The 22,510-nt window shown below is 49.6% G+C and overlaps 11 protein-coding genes across 11 annotated transcripts; 3 read left to right on the forward strand and 8 right to left on the reverse strand.

Moving 5' to 3' along the window:
• Positions 1-202: 202 nt before the first annotated feature.
• Positions 203-3,696, reverse strand: J7337_005175 (uncharacterized protein; the record flags this gene model as incomplete). The annotated part of the gene is made up of 7 exons (XM_044822857.1): positions 203-287; positions 394-674; positions 736-920; positions 976-2,749; positions 2,977-3,316; positions 3,372-3,553; positions 3,667-3,696. 7 exons carry the CDS (start codon positions 3,694-3,696, stop codon positions 203-205), a joined length of 2,877 nt encoding a protein of 958 aa, XP_044681348.1.
• A 274-nt stretch (positions 3,697-3,970) lies between these two features.
• J7337_005176 (uncharacterized protein) lies at positions 3,971-4,811 on the reverse strand (the record flags this gene model as incomplete). Its single annotated transcript, XM_044822858.1, has 2 exons — positions 3,971-4,327; positions 4,560-4,811. 2 exons carry the CDS (start codon positions 4,809-4,811, stop codon positions 3,971-3,973), a joined length of 609 nt encoding a protein of 202 aa, XP_044681349.1.
• Positions 4,812-5,560: 749 nt separating this feature from the next.
• J7337_005177 (uncharacterized protein) lies at positions 5,561-6,558 on the forward strand (the record flags this gene model as incomplete). The annotated part of the gene is made up of 3 exons (XM_044822859.1): positions 5,561-5,641; positions 5,748-5,801; positions 5,878-6,558. 3 exons carry the CDS (start codon positions 5,561-5,563, stop codon positions 6,556-6,558), a joined length of 816 nt encoding a protein of 271 aa, XP_044681350.1.
• A 316-nt stretch (positions 6,559-6,874) lies between these two features.
• On the reverse strand, positions 6,875-7,739 carry J7337_005178 (uncharacterized protein; the record flags this gene model as incomplete). The annotated part of the gene is made up of 4 exons (XM_044822860.1): positions 6,875-7,329; positions 7,387-7,505; positions 7,562-7,674; positions 7,725-7,739. The coding sequence occupies 4 exons, from the start codon at positions 7,737-7,739 to the stop codon at positions 6,875-6,877; spliced, it is 702 nt and encodes a 233-aa protein (XP_044681351.1).
• Positions 7,740-8,673: 934 nt separating this feature from the next.
• Positions 8,674-9,511, reverse strand: RSM10 (mitochondrial 37S ribosomal protein rsm10; the record flags this gene model as incomplete). The annotated part of the gene is made up of 3 exons (XM_044822861.1): positions 8,674-9,310; positions 9,382-9,422; positions 9,473-9,511. 3 exons carry the CDS (start codon positions 9,509-9,511, stop codon positions 8,674-8,676), a joined length of 717 nt encoding a protein of 238 aa, XP_044681352.1.
• Positions 9,512-9,910: 399 nt separating this feature from the next.
• On the reverse strand, positions 9,911-10,529 carry J7337_005180 (uncharacterized protein; the record flags this gene model as incomplete). Its single annotated transcript, XM_044822862.1, has 2 exons — positions 9,911-10,342; positions 10,395-10,529. 2 exons carry the CDS (start codon positions 10,527-10,529, stop codon positions 9,911-9,913), a joined length of 567 nt encoding a protein of 188 aa, XP_044681353.1.
• Positions 10,530-11,428: 899 nt separating this feature from the next.
• NIP1 (Translation initiation factor 3 subunit c) lies at positions 11,429-14,126 on the reverse strand (the record flags this gene model as incomplete). The annotated part of the gene is made up of 3 exons (XM_044822863.1): positions 11,429-12,691; positions 12,747-13,723; positions 13,790-14,126. 3 exons carry the CDS (start codon positions 14,124-14,126, stop codon positions 11,429-11,431), a joined length of 2,577 nt encoding a protein of 858 aa, XP_044681354.1.
• Positions 14,127-14,895: 769 nt separating this feature from the next.
• Positions 14,896-15,655, forward strand: J7337_005182 (uncharacterized protein; the record flags this gene model as incomplete). Its single annotated transcript, XM_044822864.1, has 2 exons — positions 14,896-15,234; positions 15,284-15,655. 2 exons carry the CDS (start codon positions 14,896-14,898, stop codon positions 15,653-15,655), a joined length of 711 nt encoding a protein of 236 aa, XP_044681355.1.
• Positions 15,656-15,993: 338 nt separating this feature from the next.
• RPL7 (60S ribosomal protein L7) lies at positions 15,994-17,435 on the reverse strand (the record flags this gene model as incomplete). Its single annotated transcript, XM_044822865.1, has 3 exons — positions 15,994-16,620; positions 16,793-16,901; positions 17,425-17,435. 3 exons carry the CDS (start codon positions 17,433-17,435, stop codon positions 15,994-15,996), a joined length of 747 nt encoding a protein of 248 aa, XP_044681356.1.
• Positions 17,436-17,709: 274 nt separating this feature from the next.
• Positions 17,710-18,394, forward strand: RPS14 (ribosomal protein S14, S11; the record flags this gene model as incomplete). Its single annotated transcript, XM_044822866.1, has 4 exons — positions 17,710-17,779; positions 17,863-17,935; positions 18,026-18,186; positions 18,243-18,394. 4 exons carry the CDS (start codon positions 17,710-17,712, stop codon positions 18,392-18,394), a joined length of 456 nt encoding a protein of 151 aa, XP_044681357.1.
• A 357-nt stretch (positions 18,395-18,751) lies between these two features.
• Positions 18,752-22,234, reverse strand: J7337_005185 (uncharacterized protein; the record flags this gene model as incomplete). Its single annotated transcript, XM_044822867.1, has 1 exon — positions 18,752-22,234. One exon carries the CDS (start codon positions 22,232-22,234, stop codon positions 18,752-18,754), a length of 3,483 nt encoding a protein of 1,160 aa, XP_044681358.1.
• Between the last annotated feature and the right edge of the window lie 276 nt (positions 22,235-22,510).

The raw sequence follows: 22,510 nt of genomic DNA on the forward strand, positions 1-22,510 counted from the left end.
CACCAAGATCGTTATGATGTTAATACGAAGATCATTTGGTGTAGATTCATCTTTCCATATTATGATATGTATTTGCAGGATAAGCAATGTCCCCAAACTCTCATGCCCAAGGTATCGTCATGTGCTCATTTTGGTCTAACCTTCCTAGCTAGTGCTTGATCTAAACTGTCCTTCTATTGACTTATTTTAACTCCTGTTTTGTTCATGAGGCGTAAGCAAAATTCGAGCCTCGCGCCGACTGCCAAAAGTCTCTGACAACCTGATTTGTGGCCTTGGCTCCCCTGAGACTGCGACATGGTCAGTACTGTATAAAGGAATGAGATGGATTTTGAGTGGCAATTGTGGAGGTCATTTCAACGCAGGACGTTTGGAAAGAAAAGACGGATGCTGTACCTAATAATCTTCTTCAGGAACATCGATTTCTCCTGAGGAGTAACCTTTGTACTGGGAAAGGTCTCATGTGTGAGACCAGCCTCAAGCCAGCTCTTGGCCATGGGGTACCGATATACCAGCTTCTTGAGAGGCTCACTCAACTTATCAAGCTCACTTCTGGAAGCATTACCCCCAAGGTTCCTAGCAAGAGTACGCGAGAGCAGAGGCCCCAGCATCTGCATAGCCTGTTGGGCAACATCATTGAGTTCCTGAGACTCATACTTGATGCTGACAAAGGTAGCCTATTTATCCGGTGTCAGCTTTGGTGACGGCGCCCAACTGTCTGTCAACGGCCGATCTTACCCAGAACTCTGCTGCGCTTGCTTTCGGGAGTGGCTCCTTTCCGTCCAATACCTGAAGGGTGAAGAGAAAGAAGAATTCGGCAGCATCGGAAGGCTGGAGATGAAGTAAAGTAACAGGGCGCTTGTTCAAAAGGCGTGTTACAAAGTCAATGCCGTTTTGTGTAAGCTCGGTGTCTACCTCGTAGTCTATTGTGAAAGTTGATGGTTAGGTGAGTAACTGGGCGTTGGTGACAGAACTTACTAGGCAGCTGTTTAAGCAATCCAATTACCCAGAGGAGCACAGAGTTCAACATTTCTTGCTGATTGTCGAGTCCATCATGTTCAAGGGAGCTGACGAAGGAGCAAGCAGTCTTGACGAGCAGGCCAACTCTTGGTGTCTCAAGATTCTGGTTCGTCAAATACTGTGCAACACTATGTGGTGGCAGTACGAAGGGACCAGGTTCAGATTCGGAGAACCCACTACGTAGGACACTGCAAATGAGCTCAACAACCTCACCGCTGGTGTTGAAGGCCTCTTGAATCTGGCTGATCATAGACATGATGCTTCCTTGGAGCTGAGCAAGATGAGGATCCACGACTCGAGTGCTGGGCCTGCTACTCTCCAGATCAACCGATAACTCGGCTGGGGCCTGGAGACCTTTCCCAATGCTGGCCAGACATCTCAGAGACTTCAGTGCCGTGTGAAGGGCAGGAGTCTCATCGGGAGCAGCATATGAGCAGGTGTAAACAGCACAGCAAGGCATAGGGCTGCCGTCGTAGGATCTTAGAAGGTCCAGAGAATGCTGGACATCAGCCTGAACAAACTCGAGAAGGCGGCCACACGCCGAATATTTCTGGTTTAAATCAGGCATCGCTTGGATGACTGATGCAATACCACCAACTACCTTCTCGCTAGCGCCGCAGTCAAGTCGTCTTCCGGATACTAGGCTCTGATACTCGTTGAGAAAGCTGTTGGCTTCTGTATGAAGATTTCCGCGACAGGAACCGCATAATCTGTGAATGGACTTTGCTGCGGCGTTGGCCATTGCATGTTCTCCTACCACGCCAAAGATGAAGTTGAGCACGGGGTGAAGCTCAGAAACATTGCGCTCGAAATACTCCGTGTAACGGGCAATCAGGGAGACGCACGTTTGCTGAACCTTGGGAGGAATCTCGGACTGGCCTGAACGCAAGATGGCGAAAAGAGATGACTTGAAGACCACGGATAGCGCGTCATCACCTCTGTTTGTCTCGCTGATACAATCGGCAAGTCCACCCAGACAAAAGGCCGCTGCTTCAAGCTGAGGCCACGACGATTCAGACAAAGCTTTCAGAACGAGGTCCGCAAAGGTAGACACGAGCTGCGGTCCTACTAATGTAAATACGGACTGAAGAAGATCGACTACATCCTTCCTTGCGTCATGGAAGCTCATCCGTTCGCTTGAGTCCCACGAGTGGAATTCCTCAGCAGGCGGGTATATGATTTTCTGCCACGCATTCGAAACAGCTTGCAGAAGATGGGAACGAGCTCGAGGAACCCAGGTGCCAGCTGACTCCTCGTCTGAATACGTCAGATCAGTCAAGGTCTCAGCATAGGTCAGCCAGAACTCGAGAGCTGGGACAAAGATCCTGTCCTCCTCAACAACATAACCTCGAGCAGCGAGTAGACCGCATAGATTTGAGAGCAGTTTCTCACTCCTGCTGTCACCGCTTTGCATAAATCTCTCAATCTTGGCCTCTCCAAAGGCCAACAGGAGCAGGCCGTACTGTAGAGAGTCAAACTCAAAGTCTCCCTGCACTAGTTTCTCATAGCGACGCTGAGACCAGGGGGAGTCAAAGAGGTGAGCAAGATTGTCAAAATGGGTATCGCTCAGAAACATCAGGCAGTTGGATAGCAGGTCGACCATTAGCTCGACTGACACGCTGTAAAGTTCGTCGACTGTCAAGGAGGTGATTACTGCCGTGATCAAGGGTCCGATGGGTTCCGAGAGTCTTGTATCCTTAGAGGATGACTTTTGAGCGAACCATACCCACGACTGTATTTTCCGTCAGTGACCTCCGGGGGAGATGAATGTGGGTGTTTACCTGTAAGCATCGAATTGCGTCTTCATGGGCTTCTTCCGTTGTCGTTTGAGGTGACATGCTGCGACTCATCAAAGCCACTGCATCAGAGCTATTCTCCAAAATGGAACCATAGATACCGATACTTCCATTATGTTAGCCGCGAACAGAACAGACAAGCATGAAGCCCATACTTTTGCACCGAGTTCAGGTTGATCTTGGCAACCTCATCGAAGACGTTGGTCAATACCCACAGAGCAGCCTGTGCTTGTGATGGTTCCATGCGCTCCATAAGCGAAACTGTATCGGGTCCTTGTCCTTCATCGAGGGCACTTGGTAGACACGACTGGCCTGAGACTAAGCAAAACACGAGATGGCGGATGAAACGACTCCATAGTTGGTGAAAGTTGATGTAAAAGGTCGCAAGGGCTGATGCGAGTTTCCGGGCAACCAACGGTGAACTTCGACTGCGCAGCGTATCCAGGTAGTGATTAATCAATAACAGTAACAGCTCAGAAGCATCTTCGGGTGAGAGTGATAAACTACAGAGAGGTTCAGTGAGAGGCCAGTAACAACAACAAGGACATAGATGAGTACCTCTCGTTATTGAGTTTGATGACGATGGTGAGTGCGCCAAAGAACTTGACCTGCTGGTCAGGCTTCTCCAATAGGATGCGAGCAAGACCCCAAGCTTCAGGAGTGCCTTGAAGACGAGATAAGGTTGCCTGGGTCTGAGCAATCACTTCGGGAGGATTCGGTTGGTACAGTGAGAGAATGAGCTACAGAGAGAGAAAAGTTAGTCAAGACGATGCGATTTGCTTCTCTTCACGACAGCAGAAGCTTCTCCTTTATTGGTTCAAGCGTAGAAGAGAATGAGATCGATTATACATACTCTCTCAACTTCTGCTGGGTCGTCGGCCATCGTTGGAAGGATTGTGTAGGTCACTCAAGCTTGCGATGCGATGCGATGCGATGCGATCACTGGGCTTCCAGAGGCATGCCCCGCCATAGAATCAAGGCTGGTGGGGGTTGAAAAATAACAGCCACAATGACCATGAAAGGAAGCAAAGTTGCAAAGAATACCTTTGTATACCTACCCTTAATTGTTAGGCCATTCATTACTACAACATTCACCATAGGCACAAATGCATAGGGACATCACTGAGGCAGGCATCATTGTTTGACAATATTATGATTTAATTACGTTTACGACGTTGCGCTACAACGTTCTTGTAGAATGCCTTCTTTCCGCTGGTCTTTTGCTTCTGGATGCCAGCGTACTTGTCGGTGAACTTGTGACTATCAAGATCCCGCGTGACCTCCTCCAGGAGAGTGTTCTTCCTCTCCTTGCGTGTTAGTCTCGCGCTGAAGAACTCGGTCGGTCCGGCGATGATCTCGCCGACCTGGGAGTATTCGGGGGCGCTCGCGCGGAGGTTCTTCTTCTGATGCTTGGGGTCCAGGATGCCTCGCATTCGGAGGACTTGCCACTCTCGCTTGAACTCGGGGGTCATGTTCGTCTTGGGGAGATCGAACCACTCAGGGCCTGCGGTAGACTATTGCGAGACTTTGTTAGCCATGTTTGTTCAACAGCGAGTTTCCTGTGCTGATGTGCTAAAAGTGTTTGCGCGAGGTAAAAGTCAGAGTAACTATGATATAAAGAGATCACGTTGTCATGGTCCTTTGATCCAAAACGGATACTGTCCCATGTCACAAAGGTTTGGGATAAATTTTCTTCATGCAAGTGGCAAACGGAATAGAGTTGTTGGAGGGAGTTTGTTTTCTTACCTTTTCCTTGGCCTTGAGTCCCAATTGCGGTTGAGGTGGTGCTCGAACAGTCAGGCCATCTTTCTTGCTGCTGCTGTAGGAGGAAGAGTTTTGCTGCTTGACCAGTTGTTTTGTTGTCGCGGCGTCGCCAGCGACTACAGCATTTGAAGTTGTGGAAGAGACGATAGCAGAAGCAGAAGCAGGGCCATCTTTCAGACGCTGCTCAGCCTTGCGCAGCAGCTCATCGACCTGATCATCTGAGATGTCTGTCATGGTCTGCTGTCGACCGAGAGGGAAAAGAAGAAGAGAAGTGAAGGGAACGAGAAACGAGCGCGTAGAAATAGTTGAGAGATGGCAGAAAAAAATAGCAGTGGAGACATCAAGAGCCCCACTCTGGCCGCTTCCATGTGCTCTACGTACCTACTGTTGATTAATGTACCAGGGAATACTTGTAGGACCTTTACCTTATCCTACATAAAATTTGTAAGTTACATACAGACTTGGGTAATTTTGCCAAAGCTTAAGGGATTCCTTATCGAGATTATTTCAGCATCTTCCACAGTCTTATGCTTTCTTGCTCCTTGAGGGTTCGAGCTAGTACTCCGTAGTTGATAGGTTGCTGCTTGTAGAGTTCGAGGTTAGGTAGGCTTTAGGCTGTGATCACAGGTGATGCTCGACACGATATGTTTAGGTTTTTTCCCAAACGACCTACCTTATATAAGCTTCTGCCCAATAGCTTTCACAAAGGGCTTACTTAACAAAGGCTTAAACAGCAAAGCCCCTATAGCAGGCCAACATCACATAAGTCAATCAATATCAGACAAGATTTCTCTGCTTCAGTGGTGCAATCGCGACCTTGACCAAGCACTAAGTACCTACCTAGGTATAAACACCGCCTCTACCTGCGGAGTAACTAGCGCCTACAGGTCTACCCCACAGCAGCTGTGTCAGTCCCGTCAGCCTTCTTCCATCATCCCACCCAAAAGAGTATCATCCTCTACAACCAACCGCCACATTCAACCATGGAGAACAACCCAGCAGCAGCCCGCACGAGGCCTGTTTATGATGCCTCTCAAGGCGGGCATTATGGCGCCAGCGCTTTGGTAAATCAATCCCCCTTCCTTCTCATGATGTGACGCGATGCGATGCAATGCGACGCGACGCGATAGCTTCAACCTCTGTTTGACATGGCGCTAATCTCTTGTTCAGCTCGCGACCCAAGGCTTTGCCCCCAGTGAGCTCTATACTGGACCTTGGGCAAATGTAAGTCAAGCCATTTCATATCATATCATGCCATTGTAGTGGTAAGGATTGCGCTGACCGAGTGCTACTCTTCCAGGCGCATCAAGGCCTCACTGGTCAGTACAAGGACATCTTGACCACATACTGGCAACACACCATTTCCCACCTCGAAAACGACAACCACGACTACAAGCTCCATCAGCTACCGCTCGCGCGCATCAAGAAAGTCATGAAGGCCGACCCCGAGGTCAAGATGATCTCCGCCGAGGCCCCCATCTTGTTCGCAAAGGGTTGCGAGATCTTCATCACAGAGTTGACCATGAGGGCCTGGATTCACGCCGAGGAGAACAAGCGTCGCACCCTTCAGCGTTCAGACATCGCATCCGCTCTCGCCAAGTCCGACATGTTCGACTTTCTGATTGATATCGTCCCCCGCGAAGAAGCATCCAGCCACGCCAAGCGAACCCAGACCGCAGTTGCTCAACCCGCACCTGCTGGTCAGGCTCCAATGTCAGGACAGCACACGATGACCCAGGCACCCAACCAGGCCCATCCAATGGGTGGTGATTACATGGCTGGGCATGGCCTCGCTCCCGATCAAGACTACCGCAATCAGCCCAACATGTATCCCGACCAATCAGTGCCTAACCCCCAGGCCGCATACGGTCAGACCCAGCCTCCGACTATGAATCCGTACGGCAACATGGGCGACATGTATCCCTACTCAGCCATGCCACCGCAGCAGACAAACATGCCAAACGAAGAATTTGAGCAGTAGAACCCATCTTCTGTGAGACAGCTGCTGAGTCCGCCCATCTCATCTCTATGGCTTGGTAAAAGAATGATGGAGTGAAGAGTTGGACGAACATCGGGATCGGTTACGGTATGGATATGGGTGTTTAAGGACTACGAACTTTATTCTTCTTAGCAACGATTCCCCAAGTATGATTTGATATGACATTCAATGCCCTTGTCCCCTTTCCCATCTCTGTGAAACTTTATCCAAGAGTTGTGGAAACCAACACCCGCCATTTCCTAACCGTAGTCTTCAGAAAAGCAGTTTCTAATGTACAAATGATTTATATGGAATTCTTTTATAGCCCAACAGCCTCTCGGACAACCTGCATGGTTGCCTCAGCACTCTTCCGTGCCTTTTCAGCACCAATTGCCTCGATCGAATCAAGGTACTTATCCCCCTTATCCAGCAGCTCGGTATACCGATCACGAATACCATCTAACCCACCAATGACAGCATCACTGACCATCTCCTTGAGCTGCTTGGGTGAAAGATCGCTATACTGCTCTCCAAGCTCTTGGGCCTTTCTCCCCTCTGGATCGAAAATGGCCATGATATCAAGCAGATTCGAGATTCCAGGTCGTTCTTCTCTGTTGTAATTTATCCCCGGGATAGAATCTGTTGTTGCAGCTTTGATTTTGGCCTTGATCTCTTCAGGCGAGTCGATGATGCTGATTCGTGATTTCGGTGACTTGCTGGACTTTGACATTTTCTCTGTTGGGTTCTGGAGAGACATTACCCGTTGCACAGGAGCTGTACATAGCATGTTAGTCTGGGTCGTAGAATCAAAGGTGAGAGTCTGGGACTTACAGGTGGTAGTTTGGGGGGGTACTAGATGGTTCCCATAAGTTGCGTTGAAGTTTGTGACACACTCTCGCGCAAACTCGAGATGTTGTCTCTGATCTTCACCAACGGGAACATGAGTTGCTCTGCAGATATGTGTCAGCCTATCCTGTACTGTGCTGGGAATGAGTACACCACGAACCTGTGCACAAGAATATCGGCGGCTTGAAGAACGGGATATGAAAACAGACCGAGTTTAAGGTTGCTGGCTGCTTTATCGTTCATGTTCGACTTGTCACTAATGTTTAGTTTGCTCTGAATGAGAGTTAGCTTGAACGTTGACCTCTTTGGGCATATACACTGACCTTCCACTGTGTCATTCTTGATAAATATCCCACTGATGCTGTACAACTGAGAATCCACATGAGTTCTGAGTGAGCGGGTACCTTTCCCATCAGTAACGAGATAGCGAGTTGGTGGTTTAGGATCTCTCACAGAAGACTGATAGAACAGAGCAACATCCTCAGGATCAATGCCAATTGCCAACAAGGCAGCCAATGCCTCCCTCTTGCTTTTCCTTAGCACATCCGCCGGCTGGGGCGTCGTTATAGCGTGGAGATCCACGATAGAGTAGATAAGCTTGTCTTCTTTATGCTTTTCTTGTAGCTTAACCCATTGTCGAAGTGCGCCGGCATAATTTCCGAGGTGAGGTATGCCCGTTGGTTGAATGCCCGAGAAAATCACTCGAGGTTTTGTGATTGCTGATTTTAACATGTTTGATATAACGCTCACTAAGAGCAATTGAGTCTGTGGGTCAAGAGATTCTAAGTCATGTTAAGATTGAGGCTGAAGTTGAGTCGTGAGTGGTTCGAGATTGTGTATGCATCTACCGGGGCGTCTTTCTTCGTGTTGTGAAAAAGCTCAAGATTGCCGGCAACTACCGAAATATGAAGGTATATGTAATTACTTATTTTACTGTTCCTATCTGAGGATGTGATTGGGGTTCTGGGATAATTATTTGCTGGTGTTGTGACATTATAGCCTCAGCAAGTATATCACCAAGTCTGATTTCTGGAAGCAGCAGAATGACCATCCCATGGGAAAGAGGAACAACGAACTTGATAAAGCCTTCACTCCTTCCGGCCGTAAAAGATTACTTTTGTCATTCCAGAACGTTGATTTTACAAAATTGGAGCCTTCTATGGGCTATTGTACACATAAAGTCCGCCTCCTGTCTATGCCAAACAGGCCAGCCACTTCTCAGGACCACAGGACAAGAACTTCAAACTCATTCTCTATGTCTTCAACTCACTCTTACACGCTCGTCGTAGGAGGAGCCCTCAGGCCAGCAGCCTCACGGAACCTCCGCTGGTTAAGCAACTCCTCAACCTTTTCCACCGTGCCAATCGTCTTTGTTTGACCAAGATGCGACCACTTGGCATCAATCTCACCCTTCTCCGCCTCCGGCAGTGCATCCATCTTCTTCCCAACGCTCAGCTCGCTAAACTCCCACATGTTGGCCTTCATTCCCACGCCGTAGAGCTGGTGCTTGCGCAGGTATGCGAGCCACAGCTGCACCGTCTCGGGGTTACCGTCGCGAATCTGGATAAGTCGTCGCAGTGTCTTTCGCTCAAAGTTCTCTTGCGACTTCTTGAAGATGAAGTTGTCTCGGGGGACGGTCCAGCGCTCTGTGATGCGGGGGAGAGGCACGGGGCCGTAGGCGGGCAGGCCGAGGTAGTAGGCGGCGCGGAGGGCAAAGTCGGAGAAGAATTCGAGGGGTTGGACGCTGTATGATCGGAGCTGGAGGTCGCACGAGGGGATGCCGTGCTCGGCCTCGCGCTTTAGAGGCTTGAGGTGTAGGGCTTGGAGGGAGCGAGGATATCGGCGTTCAGGAGCCTTTTCTGTTTGAGACTCCTCCGCTTTATTTGGGACCAGATCTTCTGGTTTGGCCCTAAATCAGTCAATATTTGTGATCATGCAATGGATCGTCGTAGCAAGTTGATATTCGGTAGGAAAACGTACAGTGAGGCCTGTGTTCGGCGGGCAATCCATGACACCTCGGACTGGCACAGATGTTAGACAATTGAGAATAGTTCAGTCGTAGATTTCATACCGAGAAAGCCCGCAAGGGTCTAATACTTTGGCGCATCATCTTGCCTGCCTGTCGCTGGGCGTCGATCGATAGCGATGATGCTCGAAAATTGGTTCGAGATGTGTACGGATGGAATATCAATTATCCCCGCTCACATACAAAATCGTAGGATCCACACTCTAAGCGCGCGTGTATACGACTAACAAAAGAAATGCTCTTTAAGTAAACAGTTCAATTAAACAGTTTAAACAGTTTAATTTATATATTTCTTCTGAAAAGTTGTTTATATATTTAAACTGAATTTGGAGGCCAAACATCAAAGTCTTCATAGCCCTTTCACATAGACATCCCCTAACAGCTTCAAGTATTTCTCTAATCCTTTACACATGGCACATTCTGCTCTTTATATGTCGGAACGTATATCAACAGCACAGCTAAATAACAATACATACGCTTCTTTCACATGGGTAACCTCATCATCTCCTCCTTGCTCCAGTATTTCCTCATATTATTCGCCCCCAATGTCTCAACCTCTTGGTCCAGATGCTTCCACAGCACCTCACCCCAAGTCTCCATCTTGGACTTGAGCACACTGAGCTCAAACTCCTCGTCTCCTGTCCTGCACTTTTTGAGGTATTCCTCAAAGTGATCCAAACCCGCATGAATCTGCTTGTGCTGGCGGAGAAGTTCAGCGCGTCCTCCTCGGAACTCGGGCATCTTCTTGGCTAGCACGGGGAAGATGTACGTCTCCTCGATGTTGTGGTGCATGGTGAGATGTTCAGCAAATTGGAGACCTTCCATGATGAACTGCTTTAGTGACATGCCTTGGGGTCGACGGTTGTTGGTGCAGGCATTCCATAGGAGGTTCCATGATCTTCGAAAGTTGTTGTGCTGTATTACATTAGATAAGAGACCTATATGATAGATGTGAAGACACACTTACAAAATATTCCATATGGTCGGCCGCTCGGTTATAGATCTTAAACTCATGATCCGACAGCGGTGGTAACTCCTCCTCCTTCTTTGTCTCAACATTATCGACAGGCTTTGCCTCTTCTTGAGGCTTTGATTCAGACATGACTCTTTGCTGGTGATTACTTGAAGATGTGAAGAAAGAAGCAGTTGAGATACGAGATTTCTCGGATATAGCCACCCTAAAACGTAAAGAGGGTATCGAAAACGGCCCAAGTGGCAACGTCTGAGAATTGATCTTGTTTAGAGGTTTAACGTTTTTACAGTGTTGCAGCCGCCAAATAGCTCTCATTATTGACAAAAAGTTACCAAAGAGAAGGAAATGGACAAAGACATGGAAAATCTCACTAAAATACACAAAAACAGAAGAGTCTACCTCATGATGTCTCCAGATTGGGAACCCTTTGGACCACTCACAAGCCGCCCATATCCGCAATGGAAAAAGTCGACGAGATTGGAAATCGCTGACTGATGGACTCGGTCTTTATCCGCGCGCCAACTTAGTCATCACTTGCGTGTCTCATGAATCGCGCGCTTCGCTCAACCTCGAAAGCCCGAAACTCCATCAAAGAATCGTTAGCTTCGGAGTTGGAACTAGAATATTACATCCAGATACATCATGATCTTGTCTCTATCTCTCTATGGTTGGTTCTAACTTGGAGTGAACGGGTTTGGTAGTCAAGCACCTGAACATCATATCCTCACTGTCTATAGACCCTCAGACGGTATCAGTCGGTCATGTAGCTCAGATAACTTTCATCTCATGGATTCGTTCGCTACAGTAAAGACTTTTAATCTACTCTTCCTGTCATCTCTCATCTCATCTCATATCATAGCACCAGCACCAGCACAAGCAATGTTGACGAGTTCTATGTATCCATATTCCGTTTCGACCTAGTGACACGTAGCGAGTGCTTCCGCATCTTCGCCCCTTTTCATTAAAAGAAACCATCCCATGCAAAATGCAAACGACTAAGACGCCTCATCTCGTTCATTCCCCAATTCTTAACCCCGGACAGCCGCTCCCAGCGCACCACCCGTGAACTGTGTTCCACCAGCTTGTCGCTGTGTGTTGCCACCTGCTCGCGCTCCTCCTCGGCCCTGTCCACCACCCCGTCTCTGTCCTCCTCGGCCACGGCCTCCTTGTCTCTCGAATGCATTTGATGTTCCCTGTGTCTTTTGCTCCAGTGTTCGCTCGTTGCTCTCGATGAGCGCGCTGGCCTTGTCTGATAGGGCGAGAGCAAGCGATTGGAGACGGCTGAGCTCGACACCCTTGCGGAAGATGACGGTGGATGTGACTTGGTCCAGAGAGGCAGCGAGCTCCTCGTGGCTGATCATCTTGCTGATCACTGCCGCAACCTTGGTCGAGTCAAGCTCGAACATGGCGCTGAGGGTCTCGATGGAGAGGGTGTCGTAGAAGGGGGCGTAGGTGAAGAGGTAGGTTCGCAGACCCTCCTCCTGGATCTGCTTGGAGAGCATGGTCTTGATCTCCTCGGCGCTGGGCATCAAGTCCCAGATCTTGATGCTGTGGATGAAGTCAATCGACTTCTTCCACTCACCAGCAGCCAAGGCCTTGGACGCTTGCATCACGTGGTCACGGGTGTTCTCAGGAGGACCAGTGAAAATTTGTCGCTCATGGTACTCCAACATGCGGCGGTAGGTCTTGCTGATCACTCGCTTCTTGACATCAGGAGATGATCCAGTCTGGGCCAGCAGAGGAATCTCGAGGAGCATGCTGCATGTCAAGTACACACACTCGAGGAGCTCGAGGTTGATGTGCATGTGGAATGGCAGTTGTCGTTGCTTCTCAAGGCGCTCCTGCTCAGGAGACACTTGGTTGTATCGCTGCATCATGACACCCTGAGCGAGCAGCTCCTTCTGGCGACCACTGCCGCAAATCTCCTGGAGAGTGTTCTGAGCCTCGTAAACGAGACCCTTGCGGAAAGCACAGAGACCAACTTGCACCAGAGTACGGTTGTAAAGGATTTGGCTCTGCACATCAAAGTTGGGGATGTTCTCCTGGAGATGGGACATCAACATCATATCACGAGCCTTGTAGTACTCGCCGTGGAGGGCGAGGAAGTAGACCTGGCACAACATAGCTCGGGCACGGATAATACCGTCACTGTTGCTGAACAGGTAGTTGCAGAGAACATTGACGAGGTTGCCAGCGTTCTGGGCTTGGTCACGGGGAGTGATGACAGACTCGACGGTCTCGCCAACAACCTTCCAGCAGTTCTCCTCGAAGGTCTTAACAACTTGGGCGGGCTGAAGAAATGTTAGTTACTGCGAAAACAGGTGGAAGCAAAGGCTGGGAAATTACCTTGAAGTAGACGTGTTCCAGACGGCGCATAACAATTCGGTTCACGCTATCTTGGGGGATCTCAAGAGAGTCGTCCTTTCGGAGGTACTCGTAGTAGAGGAGGCCACGGAAGATGATGTTGTAGAGAGCACCCTCGTCTTGCAGTCGCTCGATGTACTCGGAAGTGTGAGGGTCGATGCTCTGGAGGGAACGGACGAGCTCGTCATCAAGACGCTCGATGTAAGAGACAATGCTGCCAGGGACCTTGATGTGCTTCTCATCCTCCTGCAGGGTAGGGGGCTTCTCATCGTCGTCCCACTCCTCAGCGTTCTCGACAACAACATAGTCGTGGTTGTCCTCGAGGACTTGAAGAAGGCTTGAGAGCTCCTTCTCGGCGGCCTTCCAGTGCTCGACAGACATGGCAGCAGCGCCGCCAGAGCCAACATCGAAGCGAGTAGAAACCAGGGTAAGGAGAACACGGATCTTTTGGTAGGGTGTGTTGGCGATCTCGTGGAGCTTCTCCATAGTCTTGATCTGCTCTGTTCGGTCGGTGTTCTTCTTTCCTCGGGACTCCATGATGGTTCGCAGGTGCTTGAAGATGCTCTCGGGGGTGTACTGGAGTGTGCGTCCACCCTTGCCAACAGTAGCGAAACCATCGTCGTCGCCCTCCTCAGTGGGAGCAGCGTCGACCTGGAGAGAAACCTTCTTGGGCTTAGGAGCAGGGGCAACGGGCTCGTTGTCCGAAGACTCCATGAAAGCATCCTTGTCCGCTCGGTAGGCATCGATCTGGGTCTGGTATTCTTTGTTGGTCTTCTTGACCTTTTGCTTGACGGCGTTGAGAGATCGGGCTTGGATGGCGTTCATCTTCTTGGGTGTAACCTTCTGCTTAGCAAGAGATTCATTCATAAAATCCTCTAGCTCGGCAAGGATACGGATGTAAGGCTTGGGGGGTCTGCTGCCGGGCAGCTTAGCGACCTGGCGGTTGAGCTTCTCATATTCTGAGCGTTTTTATTAGTATTTTTGACCAAAAAATTCGACAAAAAATTCGACAGTGCTTCTCGTACCGGCAGAGATGAGTGTCCAGTCGCCGTTCTTTTGGCCGTTCTCGATTTGCTTGATGGAAGATTCTAACTCATCCAGGCGCTTGTCCTTGGCGGACTTGACTTTGGCTCGTACTTCATCGTCGCTGTCTTCGCTATCGGAGGATGCGTCCTTCAAGAACTTGTTGATTCCTCGGCCGCCCTCGTCATCGCTGCTGGAGTCGTCGCTATCGGCCTCGGAAGAATCCTCCTGGGAGTCTTGCTGCTGCTCCTCCTCCTCCTCCTCCTCGGAGTAAAGCTCCTCCTCGTCGCTGGAGCTGTCGCTAGAGCTGTCGTCGCCGCCGCGGAAAAATCGAGACATGCTGGGCAAATTATTTGACACTGAAACTTGTCTGTTGGGCTGGCCTGGCTCAAGTCAAGTCAGTGGGCGGGGTTGTTCCTTCCAAAAACAAAATTCATTCAGTGTGGGATGTTAGGGTGGGGCTGGGGCAACCGAGCTGATAGGCGCACAGCCACAGATTGGTTGTGAGTGGCTGAGATGACATGAGTCACAAGCTTCAAGTTGTGTTAGGCATGAGATCTGAGTACAAATAGTTTAAAGGTACGGATACTAGGTATTGATCTTATTACTTGGTAGAAGCTGCGAATTTCGAGAGAATAGCAGTTACAGTGGTGAAGAGAGTTATGCGTAACCAGCCGAAAGTCTGCAGCCTCTTCTGTGCCCTCCCGCCTCCAGACATGGTAGAAATTAGGTATTTGACAAACTTGACCATGGCATAGCACAATGCATCAGCATCAAAAGGCAGATGATAGATCAACAAGGACTTAACAAGGCTGTTGAAATTCAAATGATCAATTTATCCTTATCATAATGTTGTCATATAAAGATGCTTCTTGAGTCCCGGAATACAACGGCGGTAAAATCTTATCCGTCGTTGAGCCGGACCTTGCCCTCCAGGTTCGTTCTCTCGGTCTCCGGGCCGCAGAAGAATTTCGAGCTTCGGGAGGCAAGCGGAATCGGCTTGTGACATGGATTTCTCAGCATAACTAGATGCGCTACGTACCAGTAATTCCACTTCCTTCCAACGTCATCTTTACAACCTCACTTCCTTCAAATTGTTATTTTCATAATGGCTCGAATTCACTGCGCTAATGCGCAGTCGACTGCCAATTCTTTTATTCAACTTGCACGACGAAGCTACACAACGACGACCCAGACCTCAACGCCTCTCGAGTTCCTTATTCCACGATGCATTCCCCCATCTCGACTACGAACCCCTCAAATCACCATTACACAATCCAGAACATATTTTCACCAGAGACGATCTCTGGACTTCAAGTCAAAGGAAACAGCCACGAGGCAATTCTCGACTACTGCTATCCGAGAGAAGACGCGGGCTATACTGAATCCCCAACAAGATGAGGATGGCAATGAGATGATGCTGGAGATAACTGAACGAGCTGCCAAGGTAATTGTAACAAGGAAAGATCCTGTGGAGGCATTGCTGACTCTCAAAGCGTCTCAACAAAATTATGGACAAGGACGGCAATCCGAATCTCGCTCTAAGAATTCAAGTCGAGAGTGGTGGTTGCCATGGCTTCCAATATCTCATGAGCCTTGTTACTTTGCCAGCCAAGGACGCCGCCGAGTGGTCATCCATCGTGAACGAGGACGATACGATTTTCCAGTACATCCCCGATGACGCAGATCCGGCCACAACCTCGGAAGAAGGCCCCAAGATCATTCTCGACGAGCCGTCTCTCGACCTTCTCAAGGGAAGCAAAGTCGACTTTACGATGGAGTTGATCGGCTCGCAGTTCAAGATCATTGATAACCCACTTGCTACTAGTAGCTGTGGTTGTGGCACAAGCTTTGATATCAAGATGTAGAATACCAGAATACCTACCCGATCTTTGGAGACATGAAGATTCAAGATCCATAGATTTAAAAGTGGTTCTCCACATGTATAATTGGCATTATTAATTCCCCTCACATGTATGGCGAGCATTCAGACGGCAAGTGAGAAAACTCTTCACAATTGCTTCACATCACAGGATATCACTGGTAGAATAATTTGAAAACTCGGGTGTCATTAATCACGGTATCAATTGCCATTTCCCCTTGTCATGATAAGAACGCCGAGCAGTCAAATGCAAATCTTTTTTGAATCCGTTAGGTCCTAACGACCGATCCCTTTAAACCCTTTTTGTTTAGAAGAAACCAACGCTTAGTTCATCTGGCGGACGAGAGCGTTGATAGCCTCCTCGCGGTTGCCAAGGTCACCACCCTCGATGAAGTGCTTGAACTTGCGGGGGCGGAAGCCACCAGTGGGGTTGGAGAGCTTGAAGGGCCAGAGGAAGTTGGAGGCCTGCTTGAAGTTGGGCCCGACGGTGTAGATCTCGTGGATCAGATCCTCAACACAGACAATGCCGTACTTGCCGAGGTTCTCCTCAACGATGGCGTTGTCGGTGAGGGCAACACGCTGCTTGTTGACCTTTCCGTAACCGCGCTTGTAGACGAGCTCCTTGACGGTCTTCAGGTTGGGGTAACCGTAAGCGATCCAGGGCTCGACGACCTTGAGCATCTCAGTGATGGCCTTTGTGACCTTGACGAAGACACCGTTGTTGATCTGAAGGAGACGGAGGAGCTGGAGGATCTTGCGGGGCTTGGGGGGCATCTTGTTGATACCCTTGATGCGGACGACGAAGATCAGCTTAGCCTCGGCAGGGACGAAAGCAGAGTCCTCAGCCTTGGCGACGCGGTGAAGACGGATCTTCTCACGCTCAGCATCGCGGTACTCCTGGACGTACTTCTCAGCACGCTTGAAGATGACCTGACGCTTCTCCTTGTTGGCCTATTTCAAACTGGTCAGTCCATGTCTTGCAAGTGGTTGAAGAAATGATTGGAATCAGTCAGGCAATGTCAGACCCGAAAGAAGGTTAACTATCAACAGCATCGACCGAAGTCTAGTTGATGAATGTATGTTTTCCATCATAGTGCCAGTGTAAAAGGAGGCTATTACTTACAGCCTTCTTCTTCTCAATGGCGTCGGTGCGCTCAGCGCGGGCCTTCTCCTGAGACTTGCGCTTCTTGAGAAGGGTCTCGGGGACCAGGATCTGGTCGTTGGTAGGAACGCTATAGAATCAGATTAGCTCGCAGTCCACGATACCACAGGACGTGGTATGGAACAGAGCGCCGGTGCGAGAACTGTTGCAATGCAGCATTCTCTGCTTGGCTAACTCGAAAGATGTTTTTAATCGGTGAGCTGGAAGGCCATGATACGAGTATCGAGGTGGTTTCCGTGACCGCTCATCCGACAACGCCTCAAACATAGAGTTCAAGAAAGATACTCGAAGAATTGGTTTGTGGTGCGTGTTTCAGCGACCGCGTGCAATTCGACGATAATGATTTTGGGAAAGAAGAGTATTTCATCTTCATCTCCAACACCCCAAGCAACATCTCTCAATGCCCAAACTGTGTTTCAAGCCTAGCACAATTGAGGGAGAAGCTCAAGAAAGATCGAGCTGGCGGTCAACGACTCGTTTCAGAGGCAGTGACTTTCCAGCGAGAGGACCACGGCAATCCGCAAAGCAAAAGAAATCTCGAGAACCAGGGCATCTGCCCATATCGTCCACGTCCTCAGGGAGGATTCACATACGTAGCACCCATTTTGTCGGCGACGGCTGTTGGAGAGGTCGGTTAGTGGTTGTCGGTCGGAAGCGTGGGTTGCAGAAGGGGAACGCCCGCCTTTTTGCTAACAGAAATTTTCTGCCGAAATTTCTAGTGGATCCCCCTTAGGGTTTTGCAAACCCCAACTGTGCACGGACCATCACCCCTCGCACCATGGAATTTTTTGGGCGCAATCGCATCCAAATAACATTTGGAGATCCTCATTCTCAACCGCCAAGTGACGAAATAACCAGCAGTCGCCCATCCCTTCAAAATGGCTCCCAAGAAGACCACCACCCGCGCTCCCCAGGAGAACATCTCCCTCGGACCCTCCGTTCGCGATGGTATGCGACCACCCTTGGACGAATCTCGAGCAGATTGAGGAAGAGAGAGATGAGATCATGGACTAACGAAATTGTTTTAACAGGCGAGCTGGTCTTCGGCGTTGCCCGTATCTTCGCCTCCTTCAACGATACCTTCGTCCACGTCACCGATCTGAGGTTCGTCAGCCCGTGAAAAAGGAACATGAAAATTTGAAGGAGAAATTGCTGTGTTGTATGGTTCAATGAGGCTAACTTGGGTGATTCCAGTGGCCGTGAGACCATCACCCGTGTCACTGGTGGTATGAAGGTCAAGGCCGACCGTGACGAGTCCTCCCCCTACGCTGCCATGTTGGCTGCCCAGGACGTCGCTGCCCGCTGCAAGGAGCTTGGCATCAACGCTCTTCACATCAAGATCCGTGCCACTGGTGGTAAGTTCAATCGGGAGTGCCCCTCACTCAGACCAGTCATTCTAATTCACATGCAGGTAACGGTACCAAGACCCCCGGTCCCGGTGCCCAGTCCGCTCTCCGTGCCCTCGCCCGTGCTGGCATGAAGATCGGCCGAATTGAGGACGTTACCCCTACTCCCTCCGACTCTACCCGCAGAAAGGGTGGTCGCCGTGGTCGTCGTCTCTAAGCTACTCGCTCATGGGGTGGCTTGGATCGGACAGGAGATTCGCTATCTGGTTTCTCTGTGGCGTTGAGAATCACGAGGAGAACGGCTTTTTCGCCTGGTCTCCAGTCTACACTGCAGAGCCTGGTCAGGTTATGGGTTAGGACGCAGTAGACAGTTATGAATTCGCCCGAAGAAGGCCTATGAATCATCCTCTTGTCAGATTTGTTCCATGATGTGATGCCTTCCAGCTATACGGTTGACGATAAACGATGATGTGAGATAAAAAGCAATTGTTTACATTTATAAGCCGCTGTGTCTACTCTATGTGATCTCGATGTCTCCTGAACTCCTCGCCAAATCATGCCCTGTTCATACTTATTATTTTACACCTGGCTTGAGTGTCCAGATTCCTCTACCGGCACCTCCGGTTTTGTTTAATACTGCAACCTTGTCTAGAGCAGATTTGAACTCGTCGCTCTGCTTCTTCCCTGGGCAGTAGGGGTTGAAGTGGTCTACCAGCATCTTGCTGGGGACTCGACCATTGTGGCGGTTAATGAATGTTTTGATCATGGCCACAAAGTCTTTAGACTTTAGATTCTTGTCTGCACCAGGAGTTCCTGAACGAGGACTTCCCCCACTCCCTGTATCAAGACCCTGGCGGTCTGCCAAGTTACTCATGATGGCTGCTGAGCTCGGTCCTCCACGGCGACGGTTAGCCCCAGGACGGCCAGCCTGCCCCACCTCACCAGTCCATGTAACAGTGCCTATGGGAACTCTTCGCGCCTCTGCGCCAGCTTGGCGGAGGTGTGCTGCAGCTTGACGGGCTACCATGTTGGCTTCTTGTTGCAGAACAGACATGTCCGCCTTTGCTTTCTGGGGCCCGTTCACAATAGCCTCGTGGTCGTAGGCATTGTTGACTGACTTAGCAAAGATACCATCCAACATGCGCTTCTCGTCTTGGACAGACTTGTCTTCTCGAAAGTCTTCCATAGCAGCTACCAGGCCCATCTGTCGGAGCTCTTTGCTCTCTACATCTGTTCCGCCTGCCACATTCTGAGCTGATTCTGACCTTTGCCCCTGTTCGCCATCTCCTGTAGCAAGTTCAACTTCGGCCTTCTTGAAGAGCTCACTTCGATTGGCACTCGCGTCTTCCCCTGTGTTGTAACTGAAGAGGTCGTAGAGGTCTGACAGATCATAACTGCTGCGCTGCTTTGGATCCTTCAGAACTTTGTTCGTCATGAACTGCTTGAAAATTTGGCGATGATATATCTTCTCTTCGATGGTCCCTTCTGTCATCAGTCTGTAGATTTTTACCGGCTTCTTCTGGCCGAGTCTCCATGCTCTTTCTCGAGCTTGGAGATCTGTTGAAGGGTTCCAGTCAGGGTCAAAGATGATGATGCGATCAGCACCAGTGAGATTTGTTCCCAATCCTCCGGTCCGAGTTGTCATGAGGAACACATGAATATCCGGGCTTTCATTAAATCTGTCGATCATTGGCTGGCGTTGGTCGACGGGTGTCTCTCCATCCATTCGCACGTAAGAGATTCCACATTCGCTGATACATTTCTCGATAATGTTCAACATTTGTTTACCTTGTGAGAAGAGGAGCGTCTTGTGTCCATTAGGGATCATGACCTTTTGTAGTAGATCCTTTGTGAGCTGCAATTTGGCAGATAGCTTGGGGTTCCCAAAATCGTAGCCAGCTTTCTTTGCTAGAGTCTTGTCGAGCAGATCTGGGTGGTTACAGATCTTGCGCAATATGTCAATGCCGTAAAGTGATTGCCGCCTTCGATTCAAGATAGCCGAGACCTCATCCGATTTGATGAAAGTCTCATACGCCTTATGCTGGCCATCAGTCAATTTGCAAAACAACACTTGCTCTGTCTTTTCCGGGAGATCCGCCGCGACATCGACTTTCAAACGCTGAAGTAGATATTCTCCAATTGTTTCTTTCAATGCTTCTGCACATTTCTCTGCTGTCATGACCTGCAGATTAGATGCGTTGGCATAACCACCTTGACGGATCGGGATCTCGAATTGAGCTCTGAAATTGACGAGGGTTCCCAACCGCATAGGATAAATAAAATCGAAGAGTGACCACAGTTCGGTCAAGTTGTTCTGGACCGGTGTTCCCGAGAGGATAACTCGGTTCGGTGTGCTGAGTTCTTTGCAAGTAACAGTAATTTCGGCGTTTGGGTTGCGAATTTTGTGTCCTTCGTCCAAAACTGCATAGTCCCATTGAACTGGCAGCAAAGTCTCGGCGTATGTCTGAAGACCAGTGTACGTCGTTACCAAGACATGCCCACTCTTGACGACTCCGTTGACGATTCTTTGAGCAGCCTTTTCTGACTTGGTGGCTAATGGCTGGTAATGATCCAGATCATACTCGTCTTCGAACTTGGGATTCATCATACCACTACCAGAAGCGTGCAAGATGGACACGCGAAGTGGTGGCCACCAGCGGTGAAATTCACTCACCCATTGTCGCAGAAGTGTAGCAGGCGCAACAACAATGACAGGACGGCGTAGTTTTTTGCTGTAGTGGAGAGCCGCGATGAAGGCAATAAGCTGTACAGTCTTTCCCAGACCCATCTCATCACCAATGATGCCCCCAACGTTCTGCTTATAAAGTTCGGCAAGCCATTGTACGCCTGTCTTTTGGTATCCGAAGAGCGACGGGTGAATATCTCCAGGCAGTTTCAGATCGTCACCAAAGCTGTAGTCGGGAAAGTTGGGAGCCGGTTTGAACCATTCTTCTTCTTCCTCATCGCTCTCTCCAGCATCACCAGACACGTCGACTGCTTGCTTCCGAGCCCTCCGTGCACGACTTCTTCGAGTCACCCAGTCGTTCAAGCGGGCCTTGAAATGGGCTTCATTACCATCATCGATCTTACTAAGATCGATCTGCTCCTGATCGGCAGCCTTAGCCTTGGCTTTGTTCTGACGGCGTTGCTCTCTAATTAGATCATCCTCGTTCCCTTGCTTCCAGACATCATCGTCGTGAGATTCAGAACCGGATGCTTCGGGTTCAAAATCTGCAGACGGGCTACGCTCCTTTTGCATGCGACGTTTTTTCCTTGGCCTTAACGAGAACTCACTCTCAACAGCTGGTGCTGGTTGAGGGGGTTCGGGTTCCGAGTCAAGCTCATCAGCAAATCCAGGTCTGCGAAGTCGTTGATGCGAAGCAGGCCCTTCAAGCTCTCCTCCGAGCTGTTCGGCTGCTGCCTCTTCTTCCGCATCCAGAATCGTATCGGCAAGTTGGCCTTGAATTCCTGCAGGTCGTGGTCCTCCAATCTTGGCAAAGGGTGTAATCTTTCCAGTTCGAATCAGAAAGTCACGGTGGCTTTCACCAGGAAGCCTAGTAGATTTGGACATGTTCGAATCGTCCACAGAGCTTTCTTCATGACGCTTCTTTATTCGTGCCTGGAAATCAGATATGTCATTGCTCACTTGTCTGATTTCTTCATCGAGTTTTGCGATTTCCTTCTGGATGTTTCGAGTTTGGTAGACATTGCTGTGGGCAACTTTCTCTAGGCGCTTCTTCTCTTTGTCCAGTTGAAGCTGAAGCCGATGCTTGGTGGCTTCCAACTTTTCGATGCGGTTTTGATCCTTCTTGTCCTCAGCTTCGTTGAGTGCGGCATTGGCTTGGAGTGTGATGTCGCGTTCCAGGTCATTCTGATCCCTTACGGTGCCAGTCAAATTGCGCAGAGCATCTTCTTCGTTGAGACCTTCGGTGTTGGGCTGCTCTTCCTTGACTTCTTCATCTTGAGATGCGCTTTGCTGTGCAGCGGCAACCATTCGATCAAGAAGTGCTGCTTTGTTGATCTCTCGATTATCTGAGGCCTCATCTTCAGATGCCATGGTGAAAGACGTGCTGGTTGCAGAGTTCACAAAGGTGCGCTTCCTGTGCTCTCGGGTAAGGAGAAATCGAGCAGTCGACCCCGACCCTGCGCTTTACAAAATGAGAAGATAAACGGTTGTCGTGATTTATCACTGATGAGCCCTCATCCTCATGATTCAGTGAAAGCTTGAGATGGGTTGAAACTTGCGGGTAATGACAGGAGGTTAAAAACGTGCGTGAATGAGAATGCACAGAATTGGTTCGGATTACGTTGCACTTGATTAGGCGCTTCTAGC

The sequence above is a fragment of the Fusarium musae genome, chromosome 4 (assembly GCF_019915245.1).
Source record: "Fusarium musae strain F31 chromosome 4, whole genome shotgun sequence".
In the NCBI taxonomy this organism is placed as follows: Eukaryota; Fungi; Ascomycota; class Sordariomycetes; order Hypocreales; family Nectriaceae; genus Fusarium; species Fusarium musae.